Below are 18485 nucleotides of genomic sequence, written 5' to 3'. Positions count from 1 at the left end.
TTTTTGGATTGTATTCGAAGGCACAAATCCCTATAGACCTTGCACTTGTACGGTCTGAGAAACGGAGAAAAAGAGCTGCTGACTGCTCTTTATTTTCCCACCAAAATGCATGCAGATTGTAGCAAATTGCAGACCTCCTTGTATGCATGCACAGGCAAGAATAGTAACAGGGTGGTCACAGAACTTTACCCATGAACTCAGTGGCCCTTTAGTATTTTAAGAGCAATAACTTGTTTAGGAAAGGTCACAAGCCACAGGCACAGAGTGGGTGGGTGGTTGTGTTTACAGCATGAGCAATATTTTTCCACCCCTGACATGTCTTAAAAAAAAAAAAAAAAAAAAACTGTAGGGAAAGTTATGTAGAAATCCAATCTGAAAACGTAAAACATTACCTGATTGGAGGAGTTATTCAGCTTTCAATGATACATGAAGTAGCCTAAAGCTCTGCACCAATAATAATATATTTTTTTTTAAATCAGACAAAATCATATATCCATACAAAACAAAACATAAGTTAAGAAAAAAATATATTATTTTCATTTTACATTTTATTTGATTAATTTTGTATTATTTACTTAAATAAAGTGTTTTATTATTATTATTATTATTATTATATGGAGGGATTTAACAGACATAATGTCATTTTAAAATACACTACACATCTACAAATACACGAATCAAGACAATCTCTTAAAGAAAAACTCAATTTCCCATGATGCCCTCTGCTTTAGTGTGCGCGTTCTACCGGAAATACTCTTGTTGTGCCTGTGGATTTGATTTGTACAGGGCTGCCGTTTTACTGGCCTTACGGTAAGAAATCTCCAGCCTGCAACGCAAACCCTCCTTTCACGGCATGTCACCGATGGACATTTAACATCTGATCAGATCACCTGTATTTCTCTCTTAAGTTTCATTAGCTCAGTTTCTAAAACCTTAAGACAAAGCTAATGATGCTAACTGCTTTAGCGTCTTATTAGCCTTTTATTTTCGCTTGACGGGGTTTGCTCCAAAGCAGATAAATGAAGACGTATAAATAAGTATGTGAATAAAAGAAGTTTAAATGAGACTGAGAGAAATTGGTTTATATATTTTGGGTAACGTTAACCTACAAAGCTATAGTTTTAGCATGTACAATAACCTCTTAAATACTGTGTATGACAATAACCGGCTTAGCATAGCTAAAAAATGATTTTGTACAGAAATACAAGGGCTATATTCATTTAATTAATAATAAAAAAAGAACTCAAAGTGATTTATAAGGCGTTTAATAGTCTGTGTTTGTAAAAAATTTTTTTTGAAATTTGTCACAGTAAATGCATATATATATATATATATATATATATATATATATATATATATATATATATATGTGTGTGTGTGTGTGTGTGTGTGTGTGTGTGTGTCTGTTACTGACTTGTTACCTTATGTTGTGCCAGCTGCAGAAACCAGAGAAGATGAGTGATGGATTTGTTCAACTGCAATCCAGCTGTCACCATAAAAATCTGCTCAATGCCATGTGGAAGCTGAGGACCATGGGAAACCTGTGTGACATCACGGTGCAGGTGGATTTTCAAGGAGAGCTGGAGGAGTTTGAGGCCCATCAGGTGGTCCTCGCCGCATCCAGTGGTTACTTCAAATCCCAGCTCTTATCTAATGACCAAGTAAAAAAGATTTTCCTGTGTGACATTTCACCAAATACGTTTGCAAAATTCTTGGAGTATGTGTATTCTGGGAAAATGGAGGTGAAGAAAAGTCACATCAGTACCATATTACAAATGGCTACTCTCTTGAAGTGCCCAGACTTAGTGGATGCTTGTGAGGCCGAAATTCCCAGCACAGTTTCAGCTGAATCTCTGCAGAAAGATGACGTGAATTCAAATACTAAAGTCAAGACAAAACAACAATGTGTGAAAAGAGCAAAAAAGAGAAAAAAGACAGTAAAAGAGTCTGAAAATGTGAAGGAGTCGGAAACGGACATGCACGGCAGGAGAAGCAATAGATTAGCCGGTCGCAGAGTCTCTGTGGACTTCCCTCTGAAAAAGTCAAAGATACAAACAGAAACGGTTGATGATTCTGACACAGCAGCAGCAGCAGAAGAAGAACAGAAGTCACATGATCCAGAGGCAGAACCATCTCAGGACACATTGGGTGAAAAAGACGCTTGCGATGACGGCGGGTCCGAGTCACCTCACGATGTGCCTGAGGAAGACCCTCAAGAATCAGACTACCTGCCCAATGAGGAAATGGACGAGGCCGACGAAGCCGAGAAGGAGATCAAGAAAGGAGCAGCAAAATACAGGTGTGAACAATGCAGCCGCTCCTTCTACTACGAGAAGAGCTTCCTGAAACACTTGAAGGTCAGCCACGGGGTTCAAATGGACACCACGTTCCGCTGTGACATCTGCGAGCAGACGTTCGCCAACCGCTGCAACCTGAAAATCCACCAGCGGCACGTGCACAACGACGAGAGGCTCTTCCCCTGCGAGATCTGCAACAAAACCTTCAAGCGCAAGAAGGACGTGACCCGCCACACACGGCAGGTGCACGAGGGCGGCACGGACAGGCACTACTGCCACATCTGCGGCAAATCTCTGAGCTCCAAAACGGCCCTGACTCTGCATGAGAGGACACACTCGGGGGACAAGCCCTTCAAGTGCGACGAGTGCGGATCCAGATTCTCCCAGAGTTCAGCCCTCAAGACACATCAGAGGTAGTGGGAAACATGCACTAGTCAATCTGATACAAGTCATTAAAAAAAAAAACTGACCCTAAATATTAGTGTGCTAATAAATACATAAATGCTACCTAAAATTGGCTTTGGTCAGTAAGTTACTGACAAAAGCCAATTTTAGGTGAAGCAACCACACAATACGTATTAGCAACCAGCTCCAAAAACCTTGGCAGCTGTACAGCAAAACCCTAGAACAAGCCACAACACGATACCATCATGACAGTGAAATTTGCAAAGGCATCACTCACATTTTCCTCAGGAAAAAGTAAAAATCGAGTTGTTTTTATTAATATGTTATGGTCCATAATATAATACAATACACTGCCAAAAATGTATGTACCTCTTGATGGAAATAACATCACAACATTTATTTTCATAAAGAAGTGCATCAATGAAAGATCTTGTATTGACAATGCAAGAGTCCAGCACTCTGTAAAGTCTCCTCCAGAACATCCCAAAGACGTTAAGGTCTGGACTCTGAGATGCCAATTCATCTGTGAAAATTTAATATTGATATTGTCATTCTGGAATATGGGCATGATGTGTCTTCCTACATGGTTGTTTTAGAAATGAAAAACTACACACTCTCCATCAATAACAGTTAGAAGAACTGTTGCCAAACATATCGAAACATAATAATCACTGCAATATCCAATCATAGGCTCGTATTTAAATGAATTGAATTCGTGTATTTGTCAGGGACAATGCAGCGCACATTATTACATACATAATTATCACAGTCAGAGCCATCATAATATGTGTAGATGTGTTGCATAAAAGGTTTCTAGCCAATAGGCTAATTTGCAACCGCAGTCCCTGGTCAGGCCTTTCTAAAAAGATAATCCAAATATATTATTTTTTAAAAGAACTACATAGTGTGAGTTACATTATATACTAACATCAACATTTCACAGAATCGTGACCACATCACACAAAACAGCACATCACGTAACAACACAATTCCCAAGCACCCAGCCACTCGCACCTAAATTTGCCTATTTAAATCCAAACGCAACTTTTTTGGGACAATTTTTTTCTGTATAATTTAATATAATTAATTTAATATACAATTTAATATAATATAATTTAATAAAATATAGCATATTATTTAATACCATTTAATATAATATGATGGACAATATTTTGACAAAAAATACAGTTCATACCTGGTGAAAAAAACAAACAATCAAAATACATTTTAGAATACATGTGCAGAAAAATAAAATTGGTGCAATCATAATTGTTTAACAAAGTACTAAATATTGCAAATATTTCACAGATTTGTAATGCATCCCTAATGAACAACTATTTACGCATTCTGTATTGTCTTTTTCCAGGATCCACACCGGAGAGAAACCGTTCGCCTGTGACCTCTGTGACGCCAGGTTTACCCAGAACCACATGCTGTCCTACCACAGAAGATGCCACACCGGTGAGCCAACTGGTTCCTGTTACTGAAAGAGAAATAACATGATGGCAAACGATAATGACTTCCTCTGCTCTAGGTGAAAAGCCGTTCATGTGCGAGAACTGCGGGAAGAGCTTTGCATCCAAAGAATACCTGAAACATCACAACAGAATCCATTCAGGATTCAGACCCTACAAATGTGAAACCTGCGGGAGAGCGTTTGCTCAGAGGAACTCCCTCCACCAGCATATGAAAACACACACAGGTATTCCTCACAAGGAATTTCATATTGTGTGCATTTCACTCCAGTAGTGGTCAGATGCTCTCTAATGCGACATATACTAAAGCATATCGATCATATAACAGAATGAAAGACACCAATGTGCAGTAAATAATTGCATTAATTATAATTACATTAAACTGCAAAGTAATATAGTTCATCATTAGCATGTTCAAAGTATAGTATAGTTCAACAAGCAATGCACAACTGATGTGCAGTCACAGGTTTGTGTGTATTTTACAATAGGGTCGATCATTGAAAGCAGAACTGCCTGTTTTGACTCTGCTTTCTTCACAGGGGAAAGGCCGTATCATTGTAAGGACTGTGATAAGCAGTTCACTCAACTCAACGCCCTGCAGAGACATCAGAGAATCCACACAGGAGAGAAGCCGTACATGTGCAGCATGTGTGGAAGAACGTTCACTGACAAATCCACCGTACGCCGACACACGATGGTAAAGAACCTGACATTTTACACAGCACGGTTTTATAAGTGGGTTTATAGCGACTATAAAGCATATTCATACCCATGGGCTTTCAGTTCAGTGCATTACAACATTAAATCATGATGCATTTTACTATAAATGGTGGGGAAAGTCCGGAAAGGGCTGTAAGTATATTTATAGGTGCCAGAATGCCAATGAAACCTGTTACTGATGTTTCCTAACTTTTGAAAGAAAGGGCTTTTATTCAGCAAGCATGCATTAAGTTGATCAGATGTGACCGTGAATACTTTTATAATGTTACAAAAGATTAACATTTTTAATAAATGTTGTTCTTTTGAACTTTACATTCATCAAAACATCCTGAAAAAATTTACCAGTTTCCACAAAAATATTAAGTAGCACAACTATTTTTTTAGCATAATTATTTTCTTTGAGCAGCAAATTATCATATTATAATGATTTCTGAAGGATCATGGGACACTGAAGACTGAAAATTCAGATTTGCCATCGCAGGAATGAATTACATTTTGAAATATATATAAAACTGTAAAACTTTTTTTGAAATTGTAATAATATTACTGTTTTTACAGCATTATTTTACTGCAAGTAAATGCAGCCTTGGTGAGCTTAAGAGACTTCTTTCAAAAACATTAAAGTTGGCATTAAAATCAAAATTATGACACTATTTACTTTGCTTTTAAATTACTAGTCTCATGGTTAACAATTTATCTGTGCAAATTCAACCTTAAAAAATATTTAATTAAAATCTAAAAAATATACTTCCCCTCTGAAATGGCCTTCCTTCTCTGATGACGCCGGTTTGACGAGCTGAAGGGAACGCCCACTTTTCTAGATCCAATCAATTCCCAGCAGGAAAAAAAACAAGCCACGCCTTTTATTTTTCTCATCCGATATTCAGTTTCATTCTGAAAATACGTCGCAATGCTAAAGAAAATTGGTTGCAACTTCCAGTTCACGCAGACTTTTAAAAAATCGTACCGACCCCAAACTTTTAAACAGTTACAGTTACTCAGAACACACACCAGTTACACTTTTATTTGGCTATTTATAATCATCAAACTCTCATCACATTAATTAGATATCAATAATGCTGGTTAAGTTATATGCATATGCAAGTTATGTTAGTAGGGATTTAGTGTTGTGCATTGAATTGGGACTTAATATAATCAAAGTTTTTCCATAATGCAGACTCATGACAAACAAACTCCATGGAAGAACTTCCTGGTTGTTTTGGAGGGAAATGTTGAAAACCGAGCCAAGAAACCTAAGGGCTCTTCTCAGAAAAAGGACAAGGCAGCGGGTTCTGTTCCCGAAGCACATGATCACCAGAGCTACACAGAGAAGCCCCAAGAAGTGTTGACTGTGTCCGGAGAACCCGTGACCATTTCTGGGGACTGGGCCGGTCCTGGAACCATCGCGCTGGTCAGCCACAGCGCCCTGGGCGGCCTCACGGTCATCCAGACCGAAGTGCCCGCGGGAACACAACTGCAGCCGCTGGTCACCACGGACGGCACCAACGTGATCTCTCTGGACGCTTCTGCGGTCGGGATGCCCGTGACCGTTCCCTTTTCCATCCCCATTTCAGTCGCACATTCCATCAGCGTCTCGCCGGCGATATCCAGTTCTGTGCCCATCACAGTCACCGGGCACGTTTCAGACGCCATATTGGCTCCAGCCACAGCAGCTGCAGCACCGGGAGCCGATGAAACCCAGAACGTTCTGGCTTCGGCTGCGGTTGAAGAGTGTGTAACTGTCCAGTCTGTTGAGCTTGAGGAGACGGACTGTGCAGACGTCCAACAGGAAGTCAGCGAAAGCATACACACTGCAGATGCTTCAAACACCATAGAAATCTCAGTAGAAGTGGGTGACGAGTAGATTATATTGCAACTTCAGTTGCAAAAACTCAACAAAACAGAATCAAACATTGCTTCAAATGATCAATGTAAATACTTTGTTTGCGTTATGATTGGAGAAATGATCTATAAACGTAACTAGTACAGTACTTAAATCACAATGTTAAATTCTTCTCTAGTTTGTTTCTGACAACATCATATACAATTTCTTCTTCCACATCTTGTCATTAAACTTTTTTTTTTTTAGTGTTTCCTGTAAAACCAAATATTAGCTTTTTTTTTCTCAGTATTGATTTTCACTGATATTTATTATGCTCAACACTACAAATACACATTTCAAATTATTTTTAGAATCCTATTACGTGTATGATGATTTGCAACCATGATAACATAAAATAAAGTGTCTATTGAATTCAGCTTCTTCCTTTTTGTCTTTTAGATCAGAGATGCTCAAAGGTGGCCCATTTCCAAAAAAAAAAAAAAAACATGCCATTGAAACATTAAGGCTTAACTTTTTTTTGAGTTAAGTGAATACGAGTACAAATTTACATGTTAATATAATAGTTTGATATGTAATTTCTAGTAAAAATCTGAGTACCTGTTTTAGACTGAAAATATATGTATAATATAAATGCACACACTCAGTTATATGCACTACCGTTCAAAAGTTTGGGATCAGTAACACTTTTTTTTTTGGAAAGGAATGAATACTTTTATTCAGCAAGGAAGCATTACATTGATAGTGTGAAAAAAGTGACGGTTAATACATTTATAATGTCTTAAAAGATTTGTATTTCAACTAAATTAATATTAAGAATAATAATAAATGTTTATTGAATCGAAAATCAGTGTATTAAAATTATTTCTGAAGGATCATGTGACACTGAATCATGTAATGATGCTGAAAATTCAGCTTTGATCACAGGAACAAATTACATTTGAAAATAGATTCACATAGAAAACAGTTCTTTGAAATTGTAATATTTTTGTGTTTTTATTGAATTTTTGATCGAATAAATGCAGCCTTGGTGAGCAAAAGACTTCTTTCAAAAACATTAATAAATCTTATCGACCCCAAACTAAACTAATATGGGCCTCTATAAATAAATGTATTTATATTTCTTATATTTTCTTTCCTTAACTAGCCCTGTGGTTTGATCATGTCCACAGCACAAGCAGTGCAGGAGTTAATCATCAAAATGTGACTGAGAATATGTAATAGTGATGCTAGGCTTGGCGAACACCACTATACAAGCAGAAACCGATAGAACTGAATCGTGCCCATTTCAGTATTGGTTTTTATTTCTGTACATTCTCACAGACATTCAGTAAAGACATCAGCTGCTCTGTGGGAAAGTACATTGTTTGGTACGTCTTCATGGCTTCTTAAAAACTCTAGAATATGGTAAAATACAGACGTCACGACACGTGAAACACAGAATGACATGCGCTGCTAAAGACCACAGGAGTGGAGAGTGTGTACATGAGCTTTGCATTCACAACACGACACACACACACACACATAGAGCATGTTAATAAAGGTTATACAAGGATTTTACAAACGCATCAATTGCTTTGCTGATGGAGATGCTGATTTAACTTAGACGGTGTAAAAATAGATTATTAAATGGATTTTTTTAACTAATATTATTAGAGTAATAATGTTTATAATATTTCAGACTAGTTATAATATCATTACAGTAATAATAATAATAATATTTCAGATAATAATTAAATTAAATAAATAAATATATATTTAGAAAACAATCCAAAAGTAGTGGATAAAAAAAGAAATAATTTCCATCATGATTAAGAATTTAAATTCCAATTCAAAATGGTGGATTATGGGAAACTGAAATTCTCAGTGCTGCATGAATGTCTGATTCAAATGAAACATGGACATTTTGAGGCCTGCATGCCAACTAGTGTGAGCAGACTACAAAAACTGCACAAATAAAAACAACATATTGTCTAAATAACATTAATCCTGCAGCACTGACTCAATCATTATATCTGTACAATTCATGCAGCTCTAGCACGTTACAATTCAGTGACTGTTGCGAAATAACCCGAGGACTATCTCAAATTCCCCAAAATCTCATGAACCGGTTCGCGGCTCCGTGTTTCCAGAAATACCCTCGTGACGCAACAGGGAAACCAGAGCACATCTTTCAACTGCTGTGCTAAATTTTGATATGTGCTATATTATATAACTGGATATCAATGTTAACAGTACAGGCTTATAAGTATATTCTCTAGAAATGTTGTAGCAATACATTTTGACATACTGTTTTGGGAAACCTGGACTTGGCCATTGCACAAAACTGATGTAAAATGGAAGTGGGGAAAGAGTGTGCCATGCAGTGGGTGGTCCAGATCATTTTAGGTCGCCCTCGTCGTCGCCCTGGATGGTCTTCTTGATCCGCAGGAGCATGGTGGTGTGCCACTGGTCCAGGCGTGAGATGGAGTCAAACTCCTTCACCTAGAAGATGGAGAGAAAAACTCTTATCATCATATAGAGGAACTGTGGAAGTGTGAACACTATTATCATTAACTAAAACACTTCTGAAATAAAATATAAATATTAGTTGAAAAACAAAATAAACTAAAATGTGAAAGGCAATAAACTGAAATAAGTTTAGGTTGAAATTATTAACTACCGTAGAAACAATAAATTAAACCTAAATAGCAATATTTAGATAAACTAAGAATATAAAAATAAAAGCTAATTCAAAATATTAATAAAACTAATATGAGATGTCTGTGCCATTAGAGTCACCAAAACGAATTGCAAAAATGACAACCTAGTAGACAGTCCCGTCCCAGACTTATGTCATTGTTTGAAATATTAAGTATTTTAACATGGCAAAAAAAATTTATGAAATGTATTTTTTATGAATAAAATGGTAATAACGTGGAGTCTTACCGCTTCTGTGAAAGCCTCTGCGTTTTGCTCCTCATGGGCCTCTAGAAGTTTCTGGAAGGACAAAAACTCTTATTATTCATTTTTCAAAAAGTGGTGCAAAACTTGGTGTTTACAGCTCATTGATGGAGAATGTTCTTTTCTCGCTTTCTTTATATAATTTATTCCCAATTTGAATAACCGTTTCTTTTTTGAATGTTACTAAGATAACCAATGTGAACTCTTTCTAATACGTAAAAATAATCATAAATGGTTTTCAGGTTGCGTTGCCTGAGTAGACTAAAAGAATATGCCGTTTCTCCACACATAAAAACATTTGTAATGTATTCCGTTAATAAACATCATTATTACAATATCAAGGGCAATATTTGACAATAATAATAGTGCAAGCCTTATAATCTGTACTGAGTTCCTGTTTTTTTATTTTACAATTAGAGGCCAAAAGTGATATCTGGAGGGGATATTTGTTTTTAATGACCCTACAAGTTTGATTAAACCATCAAAATATGAGGGAAATATATATGTTCTTTTCATATTTTAAATATGAGGAAAGACACAATGCTAAACCTGGTCATGGTTGGCGAATGTTGCGTTTCCAAATGCAAATTATAAGCAAAAATGACCAGGCAACTGTCAAGTAACACCATTCCAACCGCGATTCTTACTCACATTTGGCACTTTGAACACTGTCTAACATGCTAATAGTGTCCCGCAGTTAGCGGTGCGATGATGGTGCATGAAATAAATGTATTGGAAAACGCAACATTTCACAGTATATTTAGTAATTCACACCAACCCCAACCATTTGTTTCTCTGATTTACGCAATTCACATGGCTCATACTTTTCAGGTCGGAAAATATGGAAATCCATACATAATTATTATTATTTTTTAATCACATACGTGAAATATTGCACTTTAATGGAAAACTGAATTGAAAGAGTCCTTCAGTGCAAGCAGACTTGATTTTTTTTTTCTGCTTTACCCACTAGTCTAATCCACCCCGATTAAAAATGATAAAATCACAAACCTTCAGAAGTTTGCATTCTCTTGAATCTGAGAAGGCTGGAAACATCTCTTCATACTTTGCAATAGCGAGCTACAACAGAAAAGAAATCATACATATCATCTGTATCAGTTCTCCATATCAATCTGCGCATCCTCAACTGAGAACTGACCTTTGCGTTCAGCTCGTCCACGATGAAGTGACACAAAGCAGCTTTGAAGAAGTATTCTTTGGCGCTGTATTTCAGAAGGGGATTGTCCATGGTGTTGGATCCAACCTGTTCACACACACACACACACACAATGATTTAGCAACTGCTGGCGAGTGACTAAGCAATGTTGGAGATGGACAGACGGCATACCTGCTCATAAATCTCTATTGCTTTGGGGTACTGTTCTAACTGAGCGCTGTATGAAGCCACCTTCAGCAGACACTTGTTTGCAGAGCTGTAAATTAAGCAAATGGACCATATCAAATCTGAAACTAATAAGTGCCTTAATCATAAAACCTCTCTTTAGAAACAAATGGGGGAAAACAAGCCCTTGGTTATCTGCAAGCTTACCTGTTTGATTCCTCTCCTTTGTAATAGTCAGCAGCTTGTTCATAATGTGCAATCGCCTTTGGACAAGCAGACACAGAATCATCTTAAGCGGTGACAGAATACTGTTGTGTTTAACATCAAGCGTTCACATCCACAACAAATAACTGGAGCAGCGCACTCTTAGAAAACAACTTTATTAAAGGATATAAAATCTGCATGCTATTTTTAAACATTTATTATGTATTATTTATTAATAATACTTTACTAAGACTAATAAATGATACATTACAATCATTTATAATCAGTCATCATTGGTTGGTTAATGATTTATTAGTGATAATTGTCAATAATAATATATACATTTTTATTTTAATTATCATTAAAGCAAAATTCTAGGAGTCAACTGGGTTTTTGCTGAACTGTTTATGAACTTGCTAAGAAAACCCCATTTAATGCATGACTTTAATTAATAATAAATAATACATTATAATAATTGTATTATCATCATCATCACCATTAATAATAATAATGGTAGCTTAATGATTTATTATCAAACGCTTTGTTTGCGTATTAAACGTTTGCGGTTTAAGATAAAATGTAAATGTATTAATTTACACTTCAAATCTTCGCGGTGGCAAGAGATCGAACTGGCTAGAATGTATTTTAAGATGAGGTAAACATCAATCAACATTCAGCGTATGAATATCTGTTAAATTAGGAATGTGTTTTATACTAAATTTAGTTTTAAGAATTCAGTGTCCAACAGAATATAGAAAACCATTCTACATTCTCAGTATATGCTATATAAATAAGATGCACCTTTGGGTTACACGAAATGACATGTTTGTACCTTCTCAATGTCCACCAGCTCTGACTCGTACACCTCAGCGATTGTGATATGATGCTTGGCTGCGATGGTGAATCTTCCCTGAGGACAGAACAGAGGAGACGTTATAAAATGAAGATTTCATTCAGTATCCATCAAGCTTTTCTAATCTACATGCTTTGCAGATTATACATATTATAAGCCTCATCTAAGCCCATTTCACACAGAGCGTTGATCCCAGAAAATTGCCATAGAATTGCCTTCTGTGAGAGTGAACGCAAACACGTCCCAGGATTGATCCCGGGATGGGGACCTAGTAACATTGCTGCCTGGGATCAGTCCCGAAACGTGCCCTGTGTGAACTGTGAACAGAAGGCCGGACCAATGGCATAAGGGTTGTCGTAGTGATGCCGCTGAAGCGGAGATCATTCGCCAGCTTAGTGGAACGGTACGCGATGCGCTAGTCTAAATAGCCAACCAGAACCATTTTCCCCGCCAGCAGTCTGAGGACAACAGCACCAGGCCAGCAGTCTCACACCATTGTTAGGGAGGAGCTTATAGCGTCATTAAAGGTGGGTTAAGTGGTTGGGTGGGGTTCGCATTTGCTAAGGTTGAGTGTATAGTTATAGTGAAGGATAAGGTTAGTGGTTAGGTAGGGTTACACTAACGTCACGTCTGACGCTGTTGTCCTCAGAGTGTGGTTCTGCAGATAGATATATCATTTAGAAAAAAAATGCATGAACAAGGTTTCTTGAGAGAGAAATCGCAGATCATAAGCAAACTTAAGACGCTGCGGAGATATTACACATCACATCCTGATCTCACGTGTCTTTACGGGATGTGTGTGAATGCATGCATAGATTCCAGGAAATCACTGGCAGTGTGAATGAACCGAAATCAAATGATCCCGGGACACATTATCAGTGTATTTTCCGGAATCTTTGTGTGAAAGGGGCTCTGCTGACTTTATGAAATTTCTCCTAGATTTTGGAAGGAAGAGGAATGCTTTACGGTCTCATTATTCTGTTCAAATGTTCTGTTTGGGAAGTTTCTCCAGTAATAGTTGGTGGATTGCTGGACAGCTAAAAGGTGGATTGCAGTTTAAAATGCCCCCAGATGAAAACAGAACACAACCTGACTGAATATTATATGAAACTATGATTTTTGACTGCTATAAAAACATCTTACCATGTCTGTGTAAATATCAATGGATGCGTTTAAGCACTTGATAGCCTCTAATCGCAAGCATTAAAGAGAAGGAGGAGGAAGAGTTAGACAGTCAGGCTTATGATCAATGATATGGAAATAAAACAAAATGTATAGAATTCTAAGGGCAATTTTTTTCTACTTGGTGATATATACACACACATATATATATATATATATATATATATATATATATATATATATATATATATATATATATATATATATATATATACACAATGTATAGGCTAATTAGTCAAATGTAATTCATTTGATTAACATTTTAATCAAATGACAGCCCATATTAACATAAACATTCTCTATTACATACATGGCTACACTACTGAATTATTGTATTATAAATATCTGATTTGTTAGTGGTCAGTGGCATTGTTTCTACCGGCAAGGCCCACTAATATTACAGGGATCGTTCACCCAAAAATAAAAATTCTGTCATCATTTACTCATCCTCAAGTTGTTCCAAACCTGTATTCATTTTCTTTCTTGTGCTGAACACAAAATAAGTTGTTTTGAAGAATATTATACGGGTAACCAAACAGTTACTCTTCCCCATTGATTTCCATGGTATACTTTTTTATATATACTTTGGAAGTCATACTACTGTACTGTGAAGTATGGACCAGCAGCTGTTTGGTTACCAGCATCCTTCAAAATATCATCCTTTATGTTGAACAGAAGAAAGATCTTCTTGCAGGTTTAGAACAACTTGAGGGCGAGTAAATGATGACAGAATTCTCATTTTTGGGTGACCTATCCCTTTAAGTGCAATGAGGCCTTCATTCTTACGGCATAAAGAGTCTGAGGACAGTTTTCATTTATTGTCTGAGCTTCACTGTTCTGATGTTCTTTAAACTTCAGTTCCAGCGCTGTTATTGTTAACTAAAATGATTTTTTTTTAAATTCATTAATTAAAATAAATGTTAGATGAGATTTTTTTTTACTTAAAACTGAATTCAATAGAAATATAAAAAACGAATAAAAAAGACAAAAGCACACAGAATTACTAAAAATGTAAATACCGGTACAATTTAAAAATGAAAACTAATATTAAGTATTAACACATACTACAACAGTATATAATATTAAAACAAACAACACTATTCAGTTCACAACCAAACAATTGTTTTATCAAATCAGAATAATTTAGTTAAAAGTACACTATGTATCTCTAGCATTAAAAAACTAAACTGCATGCATTTTGCAGAAGAGCATTGTGTTGGGTGTGCTTCGGCTCGGTGTGACTGTGCGGATGAATATGGTTATCCTGCTGCTCATAAAACATTCACTACTGGGCTTAAGAGATATAACCAGTTTAGATAGAAAGGATTACTCATAACTCATTATTTAAATCTTATTCATTTTGAGCAGAAAAAACATTACATAGTGTACCTTTAATTAATCCATTCAGCAAAAAAATTAAAGGATGAAATGATTCTTGTTTGAGATTTGCTCAAGGTACACTGTGTAGGAATTTCTCCCATCTAGCGGTGAAATTGCTTTTTGTCCCTCTCTGCTATTATAGTTTTTCAAGATGGCGGAACGACATGGAAGCCTCCTTGGACTTACCCGTCCCATGTAAATAAAGATAAGAAATTCTTCGCTTACGAGAAGTCAGATCATTGGCAGAGGTAATTTTACACCAATGAGAACATATTTATGAATAAAGACATTGATTTTAGCTAATAAAATAATTTTAAAAACTACACAATGTACCTTTAAGAACAAATTTAGGATAATTTGATGCATCTCTCAACAGTCATATGCCTCATCCAGTATTTTCCTCTTGAGATGCATCAACAATCATTCATAATAAATCAGCTCTGTGATTGTCATGAAACTGGGAGTTATCATCGGTGTCCTCACCATGTGGATCTGCCTTCTTGAAGGCGTTTCCCGCATCGACGTAGCTGGTGGCCGAATCGTGCTTATTCTGAAGCTGCATGTGAAGTCTGGCCGCCTGACAGAAAGCATTGCCTGCAGCTGGATACAAACACACAAACCTCATCAGTGCAATATGAATATATCATAAACATAATACTTCCTGTAAATTACAAACAAAGCCGTTTCAATATTCAAGATTACACTATAATAACTTGCGTTGATGAGATAATCATTCAGAAATATTAGTTGGTTAATGACCATTTCAAACTATTTGAATGTGTCCTTTTAAGCATTGTATAATTCATTAATGATTGTTAAAGGTGAACGATGTAATTCCTGCACCACTAAAAAGCACATACCACTCCAGTTTTTGGCCATTTTGAACATGTTGGCCGCTCTGGCGTACATCTCACAAGCCTCTTCCACTTTCTGATTTCCCCTGAAAGATGTGAGAAAATTCAGTTATGGCTTTTTGTCCATTTCAATATATTAATGCTCAAATTACAGTGTTTGTCAGAAGACAGAAGACAAATGCTTTATAAATGTTGGTATTTACAAGTACAATTTGGTTGTGTATTGGAGTAGCTTAAGTCAGAGAAAAGTATAGTTGGTAATAAACAGAGAGGCCTAGATAACTTGTGTCCTGGTGGGAATATTCAATTGGGTCAGCTTTTGAAATGCCTCATATAATATTAATCAAACCTATTTGAATTAAATCCATTTCACAACATAGTAGGTCAGAGCTTGTTCACAATAAATAACACTAAATATGTGCTTATATGATCAGGATATCAACAAAACATCAGCTGGTCTTGAGAATATTAAAAACATAGGTTATACGTTTGAATACATTTTTAGTTTTAAATTAAGATTTTAAACTTGATTTAATAAAATATAACTACACTTGAATATGTTATATATCTATGATGTAATATATCTAAATGTAATTAGCAATACATCTTGTATATATTGACTGTAAGCCATTATTAAAATAAATATTGCATAACGTATCATATATATATATTGCAGGTTACTCGAATGCATTAACAAATAATCTTTTGGCCATTGTGGTCGTACCGTGATACTGTGTTTCTTAGTATTATTATAGTGAAATAAAAACAAGCAATTGTATGTAAATACCGCAGCCACTGCGCCACTAATGCGCCAAACACATAACACTTCACTTACCGGGACAGTCATGAACCCACATCAATTATTATTTTTATTATTATTTTATTTATTATTAAGTCATTATGATCACTGCAAATAAATGTAGCTATCCTTTATAATAAACAAGCCTTTTTTCTATCGATTGATGCGCAAAGCGGCCTGTAACAGCTTGGGTCCTTTCACAATAAAATTCATGTATATTTGTAATTTGCATGACATTCATAGTCAGTGTTCACTGGTAAACCTAAAACCAAAGCTTGACAACATGATCATACTGACTATATGCTATTTTAACGGACTAGCAGACTGATCGGATAAATAGGAGAGGAAGCATCTGTTTTAAGCTTACCCAAACATTCCTCCTAAAAAAGAGCCGGAAGACTTCACTTTCTTATCGGCGTCAGCCATAAGCTGAATTGCCTCCTTTTCTTTCCCGGAATTGTCCATTACTTCTGTGGTTAAATGAACAGATAAAACGCTGAAATATATTTTCGCTTATCTGCTAGCTTCTCTCGCGCTCTGTCACTATAGCAGCGGGGATTATACTGTCATTGCGTTTATTAAGCGTGGGCGCACGTCCTCACCCGGGGCATTATGGGATTTCGAGTTCTGCGAGCGCATGGAACGAACTTCCTGTAAAGAGAATCGAGTACAAATAAACTACAACTCCCAAACACACGCATAAACGCGCGTTACGTAATATTGCAATTATCGTACATTTAGTGTTATACCTAACAATTTTAACTAAATATCTGAATTAATTTGTAGTCATTTTAATCAATTTACTTTTTACTTCAATTATATTTGTGGATTAGTATAGTTAGTGTATGTGAGGATAAGCATTGTAGGCTTAATTTAAGTATGGCTTGTAGTAGCCTTATGGGGTTGCACAGCTCAAATTTGCATGTAACGTTATAGAGAACATGCTTCATTGAAGAGTAATAATCAATCAGCAATAAGCTTCTTTACACTGCCACTACAGAATATTATGACGAAAAATATAATGCTCATTCCATACTGAGCACTAGATGGCATTGTAGATCAGCAGACTAGTTCACTACAGGGAAATTGTATAAATGTGATCTGCAATAAAATAATAATAATAATAATAATAATAATAACAAAATTAAAAAAGTTCACTACATGGAGTTGAGGGCTGAAACATTGAAAGAAGCTCGGTTGGCCTATTCAAAATTAACTAATACAATTTCCATCTTTACTAACTTTGATTTTAGTATTTTATTCAACATACAAGACATATTGGGACATAAATATGTGCTGCAATAACAGGAATAACCACACACACGTATGTGAAAATCCAAACTTTTAACAGTAGCCTATACCTGGCATAGTGTGCAAACAGAGAGAAAGAAACAGGCTGAGGCAGAACTTTATAGAAGCTCTATCAAAACTCAAATAATGTACAAAATACAACAAAAGCATCACATGCACCTTTCCTCTGTTTATACAATTAAGTCAGGAAAGGGCGGTTAGTTTCCCTTCTTCTGAACTCTTGTTTAAAGCAAATGACAGTAAGGCATTGCAAAGTGACCGAATAATGTCGGCCGCTCACTATTGTTTGAAACAGCCTTTGGAGTTGATAGGAGCAGCTTTGCTGGTGATTTTTCTTTGCTGCTTATATATGAATAAGAAAGGAGAACCAATGTGCTCACCTGCACAATGTTATATGAATGCACGGCCACAGAATGACATGACACATCAAAGGCCTCACCTGTGCAGGATAGAAGAATATTTTTTGGCTTTTAGTATGAATATGTTAGTCTTACTGTTATCTTATCTGTAAGCTAGTGTGCACCAAAACAATGACAAAATTCGCATTTAGAATTTTTCAAAACTTGCAGTCTCTCACTCCCGCCAATATGGATCAATGATTTTGTTATTTTAAGTAATTAACTATGATTATTTAAGCCATTGCGTATGAATGCATGCTGAGACAAGACCACATTGACTCTCAGCAGCAAATAGGCCTACATCACAGCTGTACAGAGGCACATTCATTCAAATATCAGTTACAAAGAAGAGTTTGTGTGAATTACACAGCTGAGAGCTGAATAAATATATCATATTTTCTTCTACTGAAACCATCAGTGTTTCATTTATGAATTAATCTATTTATTTATGATATTTTTTGCCATTGTGGCCTGGTCTTTGA

At 36.1% G+C, this 18485-nt stretch overlaps 2 protein-coding genes across 3 annotated transcripts; one reads left to right on the top strand and one right to left on the bottom strand.

Moving 5' to 3' along the window:
- The first annotated feature begins 692 nt into the window (after nt 1-692).
- gzf1 (GDNF-inducible zinc finger protein 1) lies at nt 693-7208 on the top strand. Of its 2 annotated transcripts, none has more exons than XM_079584243.1 (6): nt 693-810; nt 1437-2710; nt 4069-4163; nt 4237-4404; nt 4717-4874; nt 6075-7156. In XM_079584243.1, exons 2-6 carry the CDS (start codon nt 1455-1457, stop codon nt 6759-6761), a joined length of 2364 nt encoding a protein of 787 aa, XP_079440369.1. In that variant the 5' UTR covers nt 693-810; nt 1437-1454; the 3' UTR covers nt 6762-7156. The 2 variants fall into 2 exon arrangements, with proteins under 2 accessions (XP_079440369.1, XP_079440368.1); XM_079584242.1 differs by having other exon boundaries at nt 759-1037; nt 6075-7208.
- Nucleotides 7209-8019: 811 nt separating this feature from the next.
- On the bottom strand, nt 8020-16878 carry napbb (N-ethylmaleimide-sensitive factor attachment protein, beta b). The gene is made up of 11 exons (XM_079584244.1): nt 16662-16878; nt 15502-15581; nt 15125-15241; nt 13223-13269; nt 12059-12136; nt 11230-11285; nt 11029-11113; nt 10840-10944; nt 10692-10760; nt 9666-9716; nt 8020-9221 (listed from the first exon to the last, which is right to left on the bottom strand). Exons 1-11 carry the CDS (start codon nt 16757-16759, stop codon nt 9117-9119), a joined length of 891 nt encoding a protein of 296 aa, XP_079440370.1. The 5' UTR covers nt 16760-16878; the 3' UTR covers nt 8020-9116.
- Between the last annotated feature and the right edge of the window lie 1607 nt (nt 16879-18485).

Source organism: Phoxinus phoxinus, assembly GCF_949152265.1.
Source record: "Phoxinus phoxinus genome assembly, chromosome: 16".
NCBI classification, from domain to species: Eukaryota; Metazoa; Chordata; class Actinopteri; order Cypriniformes; family Leuciscidae; genus Phoxinus; species Phoxinus phoxinus.
The sequence above is the reverse complement of the archived record's forward strand: the minus strand, read 5'-3'. Positions and strand labels throughout refer to the sequence as shown.

Bases quoted from the DNA above. Each gene is read 5' to 3' on its own strand.
- gzf1 (XM_079584242.1), top strand. From the start codon at position 1,455: ATGAGTGATGGATTTGTTCAACTGCAATCCAGCTGTCACCATAAAAAT. The intron at 2,711-4,068 runs GTAGTGGGAAAC...GTCTTTTTCCAG, and splicing joins GCCCTCAAGACACATCAGAG to GATCCACACCGGAGAGAAAC. The intron at 4,875-6,074 runs GTAAAGAACCTG...TCCATAATGCAG, and splicing joins CCGTACGCCGACACACGATG to ACTCATGACAAACAAACTCC.
- napbb (XM_079584244.1), bottom strand. From the start codon at position 16,759: ATGGACAATTCCGGGAAAGAAAAGGAGGCAATTCAGCTTATGGCTGAC. The intron at 13,270-15,124 runs GTGAGGACACCG...GCTTGCGATTAG, and splicing joins CAAGAAGGCAGATCCACATG to AGGCTATCAAGTGCTTAAAC. The intron at 10,761-10,839 runs GTCAGTTCTCAG...TTTCTGTTGTAG, and splicing joins TGGACGAGCTGAACGCAAAG to CTCGCTATTGCAAAGTATGA.